General features: G+C 36.9%; 1 protein-coding gene and 1 pseudogene across 2 annotated transcripts; both read left to right on the top strand.

Moving 5' to 3' along the window:
• Positions 1–621: 621 nt before the first annotated feature.
• LOC107008624 (probable choline kinase 2) lies at positions 622–16,103 on the top strand. 2 transcript variants are annotated; one of them, XM_015207734.2, is made up of 9 exons: positions 622–957; positions 4,546–4,921; positions 13,743–13,864; positions 13,969–14,164; positions 14,667–14,784; positions 14,910–14,957; positions 15,150–15,250; positions 15,543–15,651; positions 15,747–16,103. In XM_015207734.2, exons 1-9 carry the CDS (start codon positions 758–760, stop codon positions 15,749–15,751), a joined length of 1,275 nt encoding a protein of 424 aa, XP_015063220.1. In that variant the 5' UTR covers positions 622–757; the 3' UTR covers positions 15,752–16,103. The 2 variants fall into 2 exon arrangements, with proteins under 2 accessions (XP_015063220.1, XP_015063222.1); XM_015207736.2 differs by lacking the exon at positions 622–957 and adding an exon at positions 1,905–2,058.
• On the top strand, positions 1,932–3,711 carry LOC107008623 (annotated as a pseudogene).
• Positions 16,104–17,425: the final 1,322 nt, after the last annotated feature.

Raw genomic sequence — 17,425 nt, 5'->3', positions numbered from 1 at the left:
ACTGTAGATCCACAGGACTTACGCCCTGTGTCTCAAAACTTATGTCTCGCTCCGTACTGCATAAAACGCCTCGCTTCACGCCCCCCCCCCTTTTAAAACACTCCTACTCGTTATTTTATGGTTACATATTTTTCCACTAAAAAATTACATGATATAAATATAATTTATATTTATGAATATATTATACATTAATGAATTTATTTGACTAATTCTTATGTTTATCTTATATATTTATTTCTCTTAACTGTTCACTCAGTTACAAATTGTAAATGGTAAGTTTTTTAGTCACTTGTAAATTTTTATTTTATATATGCGCTTAAATAACGTGACACAAATAATAAAATCTCTTTTACTTTAATAAATTTAAGATAATTATTTTTTCTTAAAACTAAATAAGATAAATATATATAAAAAAAACACGATATAATTACGAGAATATACAAATAAATATAAAGCTTATAAAAAATATAAAAGCTGAATCAAATTGAGAAAGAGCTTTTATAAACAAATAACTAATTCTCAAAAATTATGTGCATATTATTTGAAAATGACAAATCAAACTACCAATAAAAAATAATCTCATGACCAATATTTCTGGACAAAATTCAAATAATCATTCAAATACTTAAGTTAACAAATAATAACCAAACGATAGTCTGCTTTGAAATGCAGAGCTAAAATAATTGGCTATATTTTTTACTCCGACGAACTATCGAAGAAGGAAAATTAGGAAATTACGAATTTATCCTCCAGAAGAATGTCTAATTACTCCAAGGCTCACATTTGCCAGTGCTTGAGCCGGCTGTCGACGGCTCGCCGGAGCTCAACGGTGATGATAATCGGAGAGAGGAGGAAGACCGGCATGAAATTTGTCGGGGCAGATTTGGGCCTGGCCCATGGGCTAATTCAATTGGGCCTTAAGCCCGGTGATGTCGTCGCTATTTCTGCTCTTAACAGGTACATCAAATGTACAACTTTCATTGCAGTAGGTGCTTGTATTGAAGAATCTTTATTTATGATTAATTCACTTAACATAAAAAGTTTATATATAATTTGTGAGCTCAAAAATTAAATTTTTTTTTTTAGTGATATATTTTCTATAGAAATTAAGTTAGGCAAGTTACGGCATTAGTCGTATTATATTGTGATACGAAAATATAAATTAATACGGAGCAAAAATTATTTTTCATTTTAGTGTGAGAGATATTTTGACTATCTATTTTTTACATAAAGTATTGTAAGGAAAACAATAATATCTCTTAAAAGGTCATAATTTGTGTATTTTAAAACTAAACTTTTGACTTTTACACATGGTAGAAATCAATAAACCCCGAACTAAATAAAGCTTATTAATTTAGTGATTCGATAATAATTTTATTTTTTTTATATTTAGATTATTTGCTATCAATTAAGATTTTTTTAAACGGGTTAACGAATAATCCAATAGTAAGTTAATATATTACATTTATACAACTTGATATATTTTAGGTCAGAGTTCAGTTTCATACTTTAACAGGAATAGCCGAGCCGATTGATCGTTTACTTTTTTCTAACAGGTATACATTATCATACATATGATATATATATATAATAATAATAATTTTAACCATGTATAGACAGCGTAATCTTTTGCCGAATCAGCCTTGCCTCAGTCTGCCCTGCTCTTATGTACTTAAACAATGACAATAATAGAGATTAACCAACATATTACGCAATTATAATGACCAAAGATGACGATTTCATTTGGAAAAAGACAGTTAATATTGAAAAAATTGTTTTCTAATAATATGGCCGGTGGAAAAGTAACATAGGCACCTACTCTGTAGTTTCTTAGAAAAAATTAAACTTGATAGTACTGTTTTTTGTTCTATATAAGTCTATTATATAGTGAACAATTTCATATACTATAGTTCTAAATTTATATACACAAAGTGAAAGAATTATGATGATGATGCAAGATGTTTGGAATCAGTTAGGTCCAGCCATTGCAACAATCATGTTTGCCTGGACCATGTAGCAGAACTATTTCCCTCATGAACTTCGTGGCCATATTCGAAGGTATACCGATAAACTTGTGAGCTATATCTATCCTTATATACATATTACATTTCATGAATATGAAACTGATGGTTGGTTTGAGCGTAGTAAAGCTTATGAAGCTATCGAAAGGTATTTAAGTAAGAACTCTAGTATACAAGCTAAGCATCTAAAAGCTAATGTAGTTAAAGATGGTCAATCTCTTGTTCTATCGATGGATGATCATGAGGAGGTAACCGATGATTATGAAGGGGGAAAGGTTTGGTGGATATCTAGCCAAAAAGAAGCTATTAGACCGACAATTGCTTGGTACCCGAGGGATGATGAGAACAGGTATTTCAAGCTTAAGTTACATAGGAAAAATCGCAATCTTATAACCATTTTGTACTTGAAATATGTGTTGGATGAAGGGAAGGCGATTTCTGTTAGAGAAAGGCAGAGGAAATTGTACACGAATAATAAGGGATCGGATGGTGGATTTGGTGGTTACAACAGGAGAATGTGGAGTCAAGTGGTGTTTGAACATCCGTCAACGTTTGATACTTTAGCTATGGAGCCAAACAAGAAACAAGAGATTAAGGATGATCTCGAGACGTTTTCTAAGTCAAAGGACTACTATGCTAAGATTGGTAAGGCGTGGAAGCGTGGTTATCTTCTTTATGGTCCTCCAGGAACAGGTAAGTCTAGTATGATTGCTGCTATGGCTAACTTTTTGCAATATGATGTGTATGATCTCGAATTGACAGCTGTTAAGGATAACACAGAGCTAAGAAAGTTATCGATTGATACTACTAGTAAGTCTATCATTGTGATTGAAGACATCGATTGCTCCCTTGATCTTACTGGCCAAAGGAAGCCGAAGAAGGAGAAGGAGAAGGACGAGTAAGTTGAGAAAGACGCCATCAAGGAGGAGTTGAAAAAAGCAGGAGAGGAGAAAAAGCAAAGTGAGGTAACTTTATCTGGGCTTTTGAACTTTATTGATGGACTGTGGTCAGCTATTGGTGGTGAAAGGCTTATTGTTTTCACAACTAATTTTGTCGAAAAGCTTGATCCTGCTTTAATTCGGAGGGGGAGAATGGACAAACACATTGAGCTATCATACTGTTGTTTTGAGTCCTTCAAGGTGCTTGCTAATAATTATCTAGACGTTACGTCTCATGATGATTACTTTCCTGAGATTCATCGTTTATTAGGGGAAACTAATATAACTCCAGCTGATGTTGCTGAGAGTTTGATGCCCAAGTCTTCTAAGGAAAATGCAGACACTTGCTTGGAGAGGTTAGTTAAAGCTATTGAAACAGCAAAGGTGGAAGCAAAATCGAAGGCCGAGGAAGAAAGGGCAGAGAAGGAGAAGGAAGAGAACGAGAACGAAAAGAAAAAGAAAGAAGCAGCAGCTGCTGCAGAAGACGCGAAAAGGGCTGATGATGTGAACGAAAATGGGACGTCGATGGAGACTAAGGAAAAGCCAGAGAGTGATGGTGCTAAGGAAAAATTGCAAGTCTGAGATAGTAATGGACTAATGGTGATGTTAGTAAAGGGTTAGTAAAGTTTGATCATGGAAATATTTGATCAATTAGGTGTTGCCCATAGAACCAGGATTCAGATATTTTGAATAATTTTGTTGTTGAACATTGTTGATTTTGGTATTCAAGAGATAGTATGATGATGTAGGAAGTGGTTGTTGCAAAATACATAGTGTAGTATCTTATCTTTTTGTGTAACAAAATATTTACATCTTAGTAATTTGGTGATGTATATCAATTTCCTCTTATATTTTGGAGTTGATATATTTTGAGTAGTGTAATATTGATTCAGAATATCTATTAAGGGGGTTTGAAAAAAAAGAAAGAACAACTTATGTGCACGTGCATTGCACATATGGTATGGTGAATCGTGTAATCAACGGTGTGCCTAAAATTTGATCTTGTAATCTCAAGGTAAGTTTTGAAACCCTCAACCATTAAGCCAACCTTTAATTTTATTACATTTAGAAGGTTCAAAATCAATATATAAATGTATAATAGGTATAAATACAACACAACTTTTTGTCGAGATGGGCATTATCTAGGTCCGCCCGTGCGTGTAATAATAATACAAGATTCATTAAGAGAAAAGACTCATCATCAACGAGGAAGGCATAAATCTATAGTTAAATTCTTGATAAGAAAAATAAGTGATTTTCTAAACTTATTTTTTCATATTTGATTAGTAAGTACGATTCCAAACTCATGTCCCAAACACAAGACCCCAATGAATTTGGTTTATGTTTGATTCAAAGTCGAGTCGAGAGTTGGGTCATAATTTAGGATCGAATCCAGGGTCTCGAGTTGGGCATTAGATTCCGAATTAGATGAAGGCTAGAGTCGAGTCGCCAATAAAAAATGAAAAATATTGTGGGGTAACACTCTTACGAAACACACCCTATATAGGTGCCACGTGAGGCAATAAATATGACCAGCACATTCCCAGCATCTCTTTTGCACAAACATAACTTCAAACATTTCGCAGGCATTTGATTGCATGTGATTCCATGGAAAATTCAAAATCAGTGAACAAGGAGGACGTGATTCCTGAAGAAGCGAAGGTGAAATTGAAGAAATTGGCATCAGAATGGGACGATATAGTGGATCCGAATGCATTAGATGTGTTCAGATTGAAGGGCGCGATGACGAACGAGGTGTATCAAATCAAATGGCCCAGTAGGAACCCGGAACAGCAACGATCTAGGAAGGTGTTGGTGAGGATCTATGGGAAAGGTGTTGATGTGTTCTTTGATCGGCAGAATGAAATTAAGATTTTTGAGTTTATGTCTAAGCAAGGCCAGGGACCTCGCTTGCTTGGTCGATTTCAGAGTGGTCGTATTGAGGAATTCATTCGAGCTCGGGTTAGTTTTTTTCTTTCTATTTGAAAACAACATTTTTCTTGGACCTGAAGTTTACATATGGATTTTTACAATTTTAGTTATCTGCATGGATATGTAAAAATGCATTTTAGCTGAGGTTCTCATTCGATTTTCGTTAGTTTAACATGGAACCGGGATGTCCAGGCCATTTTGGTACATCTGACTAATTCCACTGAATACATGCCACCTCCCTACTACAGATGGTTCTATGTAACTCTATCCACCAAGTCTAGGAAGAAACCACTAGTGTTTTTGGTACATCTGACTAATTGCACGGGGTACATGCCACCTCCCAACGACAGGTGATTCTAGGTAACTCTGACCACCAAGTCTAGGATAGATACAAAGAAATCGCTAGTGTTTTTGGCACATTTGACTAATTCCACGAGCTAATGCCACCTCCCAAGTCCAACTACAGGTGGTCTTACTAAACCCTGTCTACCAAGTCTAGGACATATAGGAAGAGATCACTAGTGTTTTTGGCACATCTGACTAATTGCACGGGGTACAAGCCACCTCCCAACTACTGGTGATCCTAGGTAACTCTGACCACTAAGTCTAGGATAGATACGGGGAAATCACTAGTGTTTTTGGAACATTTGACTAATTCCACGAGGTACATGCCACCTCCCAAGTCCAACTACAGGTGGTTCTACGTAACCCTGTCCACCAAGTCTAGGACATATAGGAAGAGATCACTAGTGATTTTGTCTTTGTTGGCATTCGAACATAAGACCTCATGGTCCTCAAACCACTGCATTGACCAATAGGCCCCATACTCTTGGGTGCTAACATGTATTATTTTAGGATGGATGGAGTATCTGATGGTGATCATCATCATCCTTGTGAATATGTTTTTCTTTTTTTCCAACCTGCTGTTGCTATTGTTTCTATTTTTGTTATGATTGCTACAAGAATGGGGCATGATGCTTTTTAGCTGATACTTTGTGATTAAGAAGTGATTTTTCTGGCATGCACTGCTGGGTACAATTTGATAATATGGTATACAGTATAATCCTCAATGTTGTATGATACTAATATTACTTAGGAGTTAAGAAAAAGAAGAAGAAGAATGACTAAAGAGAAGGAAAAGCAAGTAAATAAGCAATTCTTTTCATAACTTGGGAAAGAGAGAAGCAGTACAATATATAGAAATCAGATAGGGACCAGTGGGGACCAATCCTGGACACATGTCCTTCTTTTACTCACTACTCTGATCTCTGTAACTTACTCATAATGGAAATTAATTCCCCCTAATAATAACAAGCATTATGGGGAATGTGTAAATACTAAAACTATATATAAAGATAACTGAGGAATAGAAACAGAATTATCTTAACTAATGCAACTCTAATGGAATTAACTGTCTGTTCATACTCTCTAATGGAATTAACTGTCTGTTCATACTCTATTTAAATTTCCCTTTGTATCAGATCTCCCCTGTTGAAAATTTCCTTGACCTCAAGGAAGGAATAAGGGAAATCTGATTTTGAGAGCATGATAATCTTCCCAGGTTGCTTGCTCAACTGGTAGTTGATCCCACTGAATTAGCACCTGTGAAGCAGCCTTATTACCCTTCTGTATCATACGTCTTTCTAGGATCTTTTGTGGTTGTGGGCAGTATGGACTTGCAATGTCAATGACTGGAGGATGATTGATCTTTTCAGGTAGCTTGTTACATATCTTGAGTTGCGACACATGGAAGGTAGGATGTAACTTCAATTGAGCAGGTAGTGAGAGCTTGTAAGCTACCCTTCCTATCTTTTGCAGAATTTGATAGGGGCCATAGTACTTAGCTGATAACTTAGAGAAAGGAGATCCTGAGAGAGTGACTTGCCTATAAGGTTGAATTTTAAGGTACACCCAATCTCCTTCGTTGAACTGCACATCAGATCTATGTTTGTTGGCCTGAGTCACCATCCTGTGTTGAGCCCTGTGTAAATGATATTGTAACAGCTGAAATTTGAGTTCCCTGGTTACTAGGCTTCGATCCACCGCTTCTACTCCTGAATCACCAGCTGCATAGGGCAAGTGTAGTGGGGGAGGTTGACCATATAAGGCTTCATAAGGCGTGGTTTGAATGGATGAGTGAAATGTAGTATTGTGCCACCATTCAGCAGCTGCCAAATAAGAAAACCAATCTGCCTGTGAGTCAGAACAGAAACACCTAAGATAAGTCTCAAGACACCTGTTCACCACTTCAGTTTGCCCATCACTTTGAGGGTGGTAAGCAGTAGATGTGCTTAATGTCACTCCCAACATTGAAAATAGTTCCTGCCACATTTTACTTGTGAAGATAGGATCCCTATCACTCACTATGTCTTCAGGAATGCCATGTAACTTGTACACATTGTCCATAAACAACCTGGCAATATCAGTCGCAGAATAGGGATGAGATAGGCCAATAAAGTGAGCATACTTAGTTAATCTATCCACAACTACCCATATGACTGTTTTTCCTTTTGACTTAGGCAAACCTTCAATGAAATCCATGCTAATGCTGCTCCATGCTGTTGTAGGGATCTTGAGAGGTTGTATCAACCCCGGATAGGGAAGTGTATCATACTTGTGCCTTTTACAAACATCACAGGTTTTAATGTGCCTTTGGATATCTTCCCTCATGCCCTTCCAGTAAAACAATGCAGCTATTCTCCTGTAAGTAGGTTCAATTCCAGAATGCCCTCCCACTGTTGAATCATGCCAAATTTGAATAATGTCCTGTCTCAGTTTCTCATCAGGCCCCACCACCAATTTCCCATTCTTCCTTAATTGGTTATGGACAAAAGAGAAGCCTTGTATTTCAAAGTGTTTGCCCTTCAACTCTTGAATCCTCTTAGTCAATTCAGCATCTAACTCCCAACTCTTCATGATCAACTCCAATAAATCCGTCTTGATTGTTGATAAGGTAAGTGCAGCCAACTCAGCTATAGGCAATCTTGATAGTGCATCTGCCACCTTGTTCTCTTTTCCCTTCTTATATTCAATGATGAAATCATATTGCATTAACTTAGTTATCCATTTGAGTTGTGACCCTGTGTGCAACTTTTGTTCCAACAAAAACTTCAAAGCTTTTTGATCAGTCTTCACTGTAAAGGGCCTGCAAATTAGATACTGACTCCACTTGTTCACAGCCAAAACTAAAGCCAATAGCTCCTTGTCATACACTGAGAGGGTTTGATGCCTAGGGGATAATCCTTTGCTCAAATAAGCAATAGGTTGTCCCTTCTGCGTTAAGACTGCTCCAATGCCTACACTACAAGCATCAGTCTCCACCACAAATGAGATAGAAAAATCAGGCAACAACAGAGTTGGAGCTGTTGTCAACACCCTCTTGAGACTCTCAAAAGCATCTGTAGCTTTGCTGGACCATCTAAAGTTATCCTTTTTCAACAAGTCTGTGAGAGGCTTGCTAATAACTCCATAACCTTTTATAAACCTCCTATAGTAACCAGCTAACCCAAGGAAACCTCTCAATTGCTTGAGGTTAGTAGGTTCAGGCCAAGATTGGACAGCTTCCACCTTCTTAGGATCTGTAGCCACTCCATCAGCAGAAATATAATGACCTAAGTATTCCACCTTTTTAGCTGCAAAGACACACTTGCTTTCCTTGGCAAAAAGTTGGTGTTGGACTAATAATTCAAAGGTGGTTCTCAAATGGTCTACATGCTCCTCCAAATTCCTACTAAACACCAGTATATCATCAAAAAACACAAGGATGAACTTCCTCAAGTGTTTTTGAAAAATATGATTCATGAGACCCTGGAAACTTGAGGGTGCATTGGTCAATCCGAATGGCATGACCAAATATTCATAATGTCCTGTATGTGTTTTAAAGGCAGTTTTATGCACATCGGTAGGAGCCATCCTAATTTGATGATATCCTGCCCTTAAATCAATTTTAGTGTATACTTGGGACCCCCCCAATTCCTCCAACAGTTCTTCAATGATGGGTATTGGAAATTTATCTTTGATAGTGACCTTATTTAGAGCTCTATAATCTACACAAAGTCTCCAAGAACCATCTTTCTTACTCACTAACACCACAGGTGAGGCATAAGAACTAGAGCTATATTGAATAATACCTTGATCCAGCATCTCTTGGACCATAGTTTCAATCACATCTTTCTGAATTGGTGAGTATCTGTATGGTCTGGAATTCACAGGTTGATTGCCTGTCCTAAGAGGAATGTGGTGATCAAAGACCCCTCTTGAAGGAGGCAATTCACTTGGCTCCTTGAATAGTTTCTTGTATTCCTCCAGTAGTGCTTGAACCTCCTTGGGCTTCTCCTCTCTATCTTGTAAACCTTCTTCTTTTGGCATCCCAGCCATACACACCTTGATCATAAAGATTTGTGCAGTGTCCACAGTGATGTTATTGAATGCCTTAGCATCCACAGTTTTAAATGTTGGATGAGCACCCTGCAAGGTTATGGGCTTACCATGGTACTCAAACTTCATTAGAAGCTTTCCAAAGTTCATTTTTATGTCTCCAAGTTTGCACAGCCATTGGATACCCAACACAACATCACAACTTCCTATTGGCAATACTAGGAAGTCATCTTGAAACATGGTGCCCTGCATAATCCATTTGAACTTTTTGTTTCCCTTTACAGATTGAATTACCCTCCCATCTGCTACAGAGACATCCTGTGGGTTAATGTCATGAAACTGACAACCTATTCTCCTAGCAGCCTTCTCATTGATGAAATTGTGGGTGGAACCACAATCAATGAGGACAATGATAGGCTTCTTCTCAGTATACCCCTGGATCCTCAAGGTTTTGTACCCTCTAGTCCCATTCAAAGCTTGGAGAGATATTTCACAATTCTCCATGACCTCTTCTTCGTCTAAGAATAATTTTGCCTCATCTACTCCTTCCTCCTCTTGTGTCAACTCTGCTGAATCATCTGATTCTAGCTCCAGGGAATACAATTGCCTCTTGGCTTTACATTTGTGGCCCAAACTGTATTTTTCATCACAGAAAAAACACAGCCCCTTGGATCTCTTTTCATCCATTTCAGCAGGGGTCAACCTTCTCCTTCTGTTAGTGTCAAACTTAGCAACATTGGAATTTTGGAAACTTGACCCCTGACCCTTGGCTCTAGTACTGTCACTATAACCTGGAGAACTCCTAAGGTTAGAATAATTGTGACCAGTGTTAGAACACTTCATTGCCTTGCTCTGAGCAGCAAAATTAGACTCGTGAAGTCTAGCTAGATAATAGGCTTGGGGTAAAGATCCTGGGTTTCCAATCCTTACTGCACCTCTGAGTTCAGGTTTTAGATTGTTTAGGAAAATGCTAACAGCATGCTCTACTGAAAGATTTATCCTAGTCATGACACTATCAAAAGCCTTTTGATAATCTTTAACTGAACCAGTATGCTTGATATTCATTATCTCAGTCATGGGATCTGAGTACTCAGCCCCAAATCTGTCTGCCAAAGCATATACATATTCTTCCCAACTAGGAGGAGGTATCTGACCTCTATTTCTCATGTATCCTTGATGCCACTGCAATGCATCTCCATCAAAGTGAATTGCCACTAGTTTCATTCTTTGATGGATAGGTATCTCTTCCATTGAGAAAAACTGCTCCACCTTATACAACCAAGTTCTTAGGTCCTCTCCATTAAACTTTGGGAACTCTATTTTGGTATATTTGGTAAAAGTAGGCAGGGGAATATTGGAATGAAAATTGTTCTGGTTAGGGCTAAAAGGCATGGGTTGAAATTGTTGAGTCATGGGATGTGTATGGCAAACAAAAGGAGCATGATGGTATATTGGTTGTGGAATTTGAGTGTTCTGAGCATAGTAGGGAGCATAAGACTGATTTTGGTTGTATGATGTGGTGGTGTTTGGTACATGAGAAAATGGGGTTTGAAGATGTGGCTTAGGAAATTGGAGTGCTGGTGTGGGTGAAAATTGAGAACACGGGATGGGAACAGTTTGGGTCTGGAAAGGGGAAGGGTGGCTTAAGGGGTTTTGAGTAGTCTGAATGTAGGATGTGTGAGTGGGTAAGCTAGAGGAAGCTGGTATGGTTGATACTGGCAGGGATGGAACCTGAATTTGCTGACTTGGGTGAATATAAAGTGAAGGTTGTCTTATTGGATGTGAGGCTGAAGAATTTCCCAATTGTGAGGAAGAATTCTCCAAACGTAGTGGCAGATCTGAAGGTGAGTACAACTCCTCCTCTAGCTGGATCACACTCTTATCTCTTTCCGATCTCCTTCCACCATGTACAGCTTCACTAAGCTCTTTCAGGGCTTTCTCTTGATTCCTGGCTGCCATTTCTTGATTAGCTTCCAGTTGGTCCTGTCTGCTGGAAAAATTAGCCATGTCAAGTGACATTTTTTCTAGTACACTTAGTACTTCTCTCATCTCATTCACTGATTCACCATCGAGTTTCTCCACAGAGCCAGAAAAGAGCTCTGATATCACTGATACTAATATTACTTAGGAGTTAAGAAAAAGAAGAAGAAGAAGAATGACTAAAGAGAAGGAAAAGCAAGTAAATAAGCAATTCTTTTCATAACTTGGGAAAGAGAGAAGCAGTACAATATATAGAAATCAGATGGGGACCAGTGGGGACCAATCCTGGACACATGTCCTTCTTCTACTCACTACTCTGATCTCTGTAACTTACTCATAATGGAAATTAATTCCCCTAATAATAACAAGCATTATGGGGAATGTGTAAATACTAAAACTATATATAAAGATAACTGAGGAATAGAAACAGAATTATCTTAACTAATGCAACTCTAATGGAATTAACTGTCTGTTCATACTCTCTAATGGAATTAACTATCTGTTCATACTCTATTTAAATTTCCCTTTGTATCATTGTATATGCTCTTTTGTTTTCTCGCTGTTACTCCACTTTCCAGTTAAAAACAAAGAACCCATTTTGGATGTAAATGTAAGGTCTATGCCCAAAAATAGACCATAATATGATTTGATTATGTTTGACATATGTTCTTGCTTGATGACTCTATGAGGCGGAGGGGCAGCGTAATAACCTTTGGCGGTTTGGCCTATCAGTGTGATGTTTAGTTGTTAACTTTGTTACTCAAGTGCAATCATAGTTATTTGAGGCACAAGATTTTTAGGTTTTTGTTAGAGTTTAATACTCCCTGTATCTAAAAAGTTTAGAAGTATCTAATTCGGTCATCATTTTCTTCTCCATTCCTCTATTTGGCAATGTTAGATGCTGACAATTTACATGTAAATGAGGGAGAATTTAGGGGTTAAGTTTCACTTGTACTCTATTCATCCTTCCCTTCTCTGTGCTGTGTAATTTTTTCCTGTTGTTTATATACATCCGTGTACATAAACATTTGTGCAACAGAAAATTTAATAGGATTTCTCTCTTGGTATTTAGAATTTCAAAATTTTGACAAGATTATGATAGTTTTCGTTGATCTGATAGTATCTCTAGGATGATGCTTTGCTAGATACTGATATCCTCATCTAGGATCCAGAAGAATAATCACCTAGATGACCAGCTTAATCAACTGGTTAATTTCATAAATTTCTGTAGCATGCTTACCTTGATCCGAATTTGAAGCAAGTTTCTTAAATGATAATTTTTCTGGGCCTTCACAGGTGATTTTATTTCAATACCACCTCTTCTCAAAGACTACATAAATTTCTTTTCCCTTTACTGAAAGGAATATATACCCGTTTGCTGTTTCTGCATAATAGTTCAAAAGAATGATTGGTTTGGTAAAAATTTAGATCAAGTAATAGCTGCCAATGCATAATTAACCTTTGTTATTCATATAATCTTGTTTGGTATAAGCTGAACTAATAGGTCTAATCAAACATAATAGTCTCGACTTTCTTGCCCATTATCCTAAAAAACCGGCAAAGGGGTTCCCTAATCCATCTCCCCCACTACTGGTTACTGCTGTCTCCATGTTTCATGTCCATCAATAAACTTATTAGCACAGGATAAAGAAGAAATTAAAGGTGAAATTACTGCCGTGATTAATTGAAAGACATGTAAGAATTTTGAAGGAAGAAAATCGAAACAGATGAACAAATTGGGACGCATAAAAAGTTTTTCTGTTGAGATGAAGGATGTATATGTGAAGTGGGGCAAGGGCAGCCTTTTCAGGTCACAACCAAGTGACCTTATGCTGCCTGGGGAAAGCTACAGGGTTTGAGGATACCAGGAGAGGGGTTGCGTAAATTCTGAATGATATGAGAAGTGATCCAGATTAACAGTTAAATGCATAATATCCACTTATATGTTAAGCTTATTAAACTAAGAACTCCAAGCTTTCTGTTAGCTTATCCGCCTCTCCTTAGAAAAAACAATTAACTTAGGGTTTTGAGCCCTATCCTAGTGGTTTCTTATATGATGCATTCAAGTTAACCCACTATTTGGTTTTGTTTATTGTTGAAGTTCTGATCCGCCACCTCTGGATAATCTTGATGTGACTGGCTGGCTTAGATGCTCAAAGACTTATGTTTCATGTTAGTTCATAGTAATACTTTGACAAAAGCATCTGGCCTCCCTTTGCCAAACCTAATTATTATGAAGCCAAGCAGATTTAGATTCTTCAGAGCTCATGATCGCCATATTGCAGTTTCGTTGCAAGTGCTCCTGGGATCGTCCAAGTTTGCCTGATTCCTCTAGGATTGCCTAATTTTCCTAGGTTTATCTCTTGCTTGATTGACACTATTCTTAACCTACCTGTAATCTATTATTATCTGTGATGCTCTTGTAATTACTGATACTTCAGGAGAATGGGCGCATTCATTAAATGTAATGCAATCTCCATGATTGGTATTTCAGACATTATCAGCTCCTGATCTGCGTGATCCAGAGATATCTTCCTTGATAGCTGCCAAAATGAGAGAATTTCATGTGCTTGATATGCCTGGTCCTAAGACCGTCATCCTCTGGGATAGACTGCAGTATGCTCTTCTTTTTACTGTATATATGATAAATAAAAACTGCTAAATTATGTTTATCTTATACCAAAATGTCTAAATAACCTTTTGTTCTCGTATTGCTCTAGAAATTGGCTTAATGTAGCCAAAGGTCTGGCTTCTACTGAAGAAGCTAAGGACTTTAAGTTGGACCTTCTAAAAGATGAGATTGTATTGTTGGAAAAGAATCTTGCTGGCAATCATCTAAGCACGGGATGCTGCCACAACGACTTGCAGTATGGGAACATAATGATGGATGAAGAGACAAGATCAATAACCTTTATTGTAAGTACTAAGTTTTTTATTCATCAATGTTCAGATGAAAAGCTAAGAGGACAAATACAATTTACTAAATGAGATGCATATCTCACTAGATTTTAGCTATAGCAGTGTTTGCATGTGGTGATACATCTAAATCTAATTTGGGCTTCCATGATCAATAACTAGGCAGTGCTTTATCCTGACATGTTTGCTGCAGGATGTAGGTGGGTCCTGGTTCAAAAACTTCTTCAAGCTCTTACTTATTTAGGAGCTGCACTTTTGTTTCTCGCCTTTGTATTTTGTTTCAGTTATTGATCATCCACTTGATATGGAGCAAAAGGATAAGATTAATATTTGAAAAACCTAAACATTTCAAGAAAAATTGAGGGCCTTGTCTTTTCAATGATAAAGTTCTGTTTACTGCTAGGTTGGCGATTGCCTAATTTCTGCAAATAATTCTTGCTGTTCATACAGTTATTATTTGGACTTAATTTCTGGTATTTTCTTTAATTTTTCCTATTAACAGGACTATGAATATGCTGGTTACAACCATGTTGCATTTGATATAGCAAATCATTTTTGTGAAATGGTTGCTGACTACCATACAGAAACACCTCATATTATGGACTTCAGAAAGTATCCTGGTGAGTCACTAGTAAATCATCTTAAGCAAATCTGTTTTGTTGATCTGATTCCCTGAAATGGCACTAGCAAGTACTTCCTTGATATTTATGTTAAATCTAATTAAACCCCTTACAATATGTGGCAGGTCTGGAGGAACGCAAAAGATTTTTGAGTACATATCTTTTTAGTTCAGGTAGATGAAAACTTGCATCTTCTATCATTTATCATATGTGGAACCATTCATATTTCATGATGGTGCTTTCTTAAGCTCATATCTGTATACCAAGAGTAGTAACAACTAGATAAATTTAGTTAATCTCTAGATTTCGATCATTATTTATCTTTATTTCATTATGAATCTCAGATGTATTGGTCTGGTAAACAGGTCGCTCTCCCAGTGAACCGGAACTGGAGAAATTAGTTCAAGAAGTGGAGAAGTATACTCTTGCCAGTCATCTTTTTTGGGGTCTATGGGGAATAATATCGGTACTTCTCCTGACCTTATATATTCTGTCATGATAAGAGTAGTTATGAGCTGCGTACACAAAAAGAACAGTGAATAGTCTAAGTAGGAACTTGGAACTGTATACCTAGTCTTTAACTGTAGAAAACTTTATATTGGAAGTCCGTCAACAATTAATAGATACATGGTTTGCCGCAGTTTGTGCCCAAGCCATAACAGATTTGGCTCTTTTCTACCTTTTTGCCTTCGACAGCAATGTTGTTATTGAGCTGCATAGGCTTTTCTTAACATCCTTCATTTCCTCCTCTTTTGCAGCATCATGTCAATAAAATAGAGTTCGATTACTTGGGGTATGCTAGGCAGAGGTTCCAGCCATATTGGTCGAAGAAATCTGAGCTATTAGGATCATCAGGTTCCAAGAAAGGTACTTCAATTATTTTGTTCAATTCCTTTTCCTTAAACAAGTCTATTTGAAGTTTTGAGTTTGGGGTTTCTTAACTGAGCACTTTGGCCTTGCAGGTTAATATGGAAGCAATGACTTCTTGATCCATTTGTTGATTTGCAGAGTAGTAGTAGTTGTTATCCCTTGGGGTTTTGCTTCAAGAAGTACTTTGTTTTAACTTCCGAAAACCGAGAGTCTTGATGGAATTTTTCTGGTGATGAAGTTTATTAGCTAAGTCTAGGATTAGATCATCAAGTGTATTAGCATTTCTGTCAATTTTGCTTCCTTTTCTTGTGTAAATCTCTACAGAGGCGCTGGTTTTATTTTTGTTTTTGTTTTTGTTTCTGAAATAATGCAGATGCAAGTCTATTTGTTTATTTGAAAGATCATACAGTGAAGTAAATAAAGATCTAATGGTTTTTTCTTGGATGAAATTTGTTACAGATAGTAACTAATTGGAGATTTAGCGTTGCACAGTAACTTTTAGTCAGTTCAAATATTATATTCCCTTTTATCTTTTCTGGAATTATTATATTTTACATCAGCAAATTATGATCAAAATTAACTATATAGATCCTTGAACCTCCAGTTCTTGACTGGATAGGATCAGTTTGGGTATGTAGAGTTTCATTTTATCGAATTTACGGTTCTAACCTTGCAAAATAATAAATATAATTTGCCTTGCGAAATAATAATAATTTGCGGTTCAACCTTGCGAAATAATAAAGATGAATGGTGCTATATCCCTTTGGTGTCCTACCATGAGATTTATATCGCGAGGTGTTAAGATATAAATGTTAAATCAATATTGGTATCTTAATTGTGCCCTCACTGAGATGAAATTATCTCAATGATGTCCTCACTGAGATTTGAAACACTTTAAGATACATGTTTTGAAAGTGAGGCTTAGCTTGAAGCGGATTTTAATTTCATAACTTTTGCCTTACTTGTTCGCTCTGTTTTTATTATTGAAAATTTAAATTTATATATACTTCTACTTTTGCCTTCCTTGCTCGCTTTGTTTTATTATTGAAAATTTAGATTTATATATACTATGCTTCTTGTGTGTTTGTTTGGAGTTCAATGTGTAACTAAAAACGGTTACAATTACTACGCTCCAATCTTAATTTCCAAACAAGTTAGGTTAACTAGTATGAATCTTCGCATATCATATCACTCTATTTAATCTCATCTAACATTCATATACGTAAACATGATATGGTCCCAACTCCAAAAACAAAGTATCGCCTATACAGATCTTTACTATTTTTCGCTAGGTATGTATGGATTCTTAACCAAAAATAGGATACAAGAGAAGGAAAAGGATAATTCCACATATTTATTCCTCCAACCAAGTGTCCAAGTCCTGGAACGTCCTTTTCCCAGTGAGTAATTTTTATGTATCTTTTTGATAACGTAATTTTCATGTATCTTTTTGATAACCGAGAAATGTCTGTGACTCCGTCCTTTGGACAGTCTTATAAACTCGGTGGATACTTGGCTTAGGCTTCTATCCTTCTCCACTTAAATATCAGTCTTCACTTGCATGGTGTGGGGCTTGAACCTGCGACCTAAGTCACAAATCCTCCCACCTTTTACCACTCGAGCTAGGCCTTGGGGCATGAAGTAATGTTCATGTATTGAATGACGAGTAAACCAAAAATAATAAATACGTCTCAGTCTCAAATAAGACGATATCAGTTATCATGACACTGGGAATACCAACATTGGGTCTATTTAGTATGAAACTAATAAC

This window comes from Solanum pennellii, chromosome 2 (assembly GCF_001406875.1).
Source record: "Solanum pennellii chromosome 2, SPENNV200".
In the NCBI taxonomy this organism is placed as follows: Eukaryota; Viridiplantae; Streptophyta; class Magnoliopsida; order Solanales; family Solanaceae; genus Solanum; species Solanum pennellii.
This window is presented reverse-complemented; position numbering and strand designations above follow the sequence as displayed.

Excerpts from the sequence above, each read along its gene's own strand:
- LOC107008624 (XM_015207734.2), top strand. The coding sequence starts at position 758 with ATGTCTAATTACTCCAAGGCTCACATTTGCCAGTGCTTGAGCCGGCTG. Across the intron at positions 958-4,545 it reads GCTATTTCTGCTCTTAACAG|GCATTTGATTGCATGTGATT; the intron begins GTACATCAAATG and ends AACATTTCGCAG. Across the intron at positions 14,958-15,149 it reads TACATATCTTTTTAGTTCAG|GTCGCTCTCCCAGTGAACCG; the intron begins GTAGATGAAAAC and ends TCTGGTAAACAG.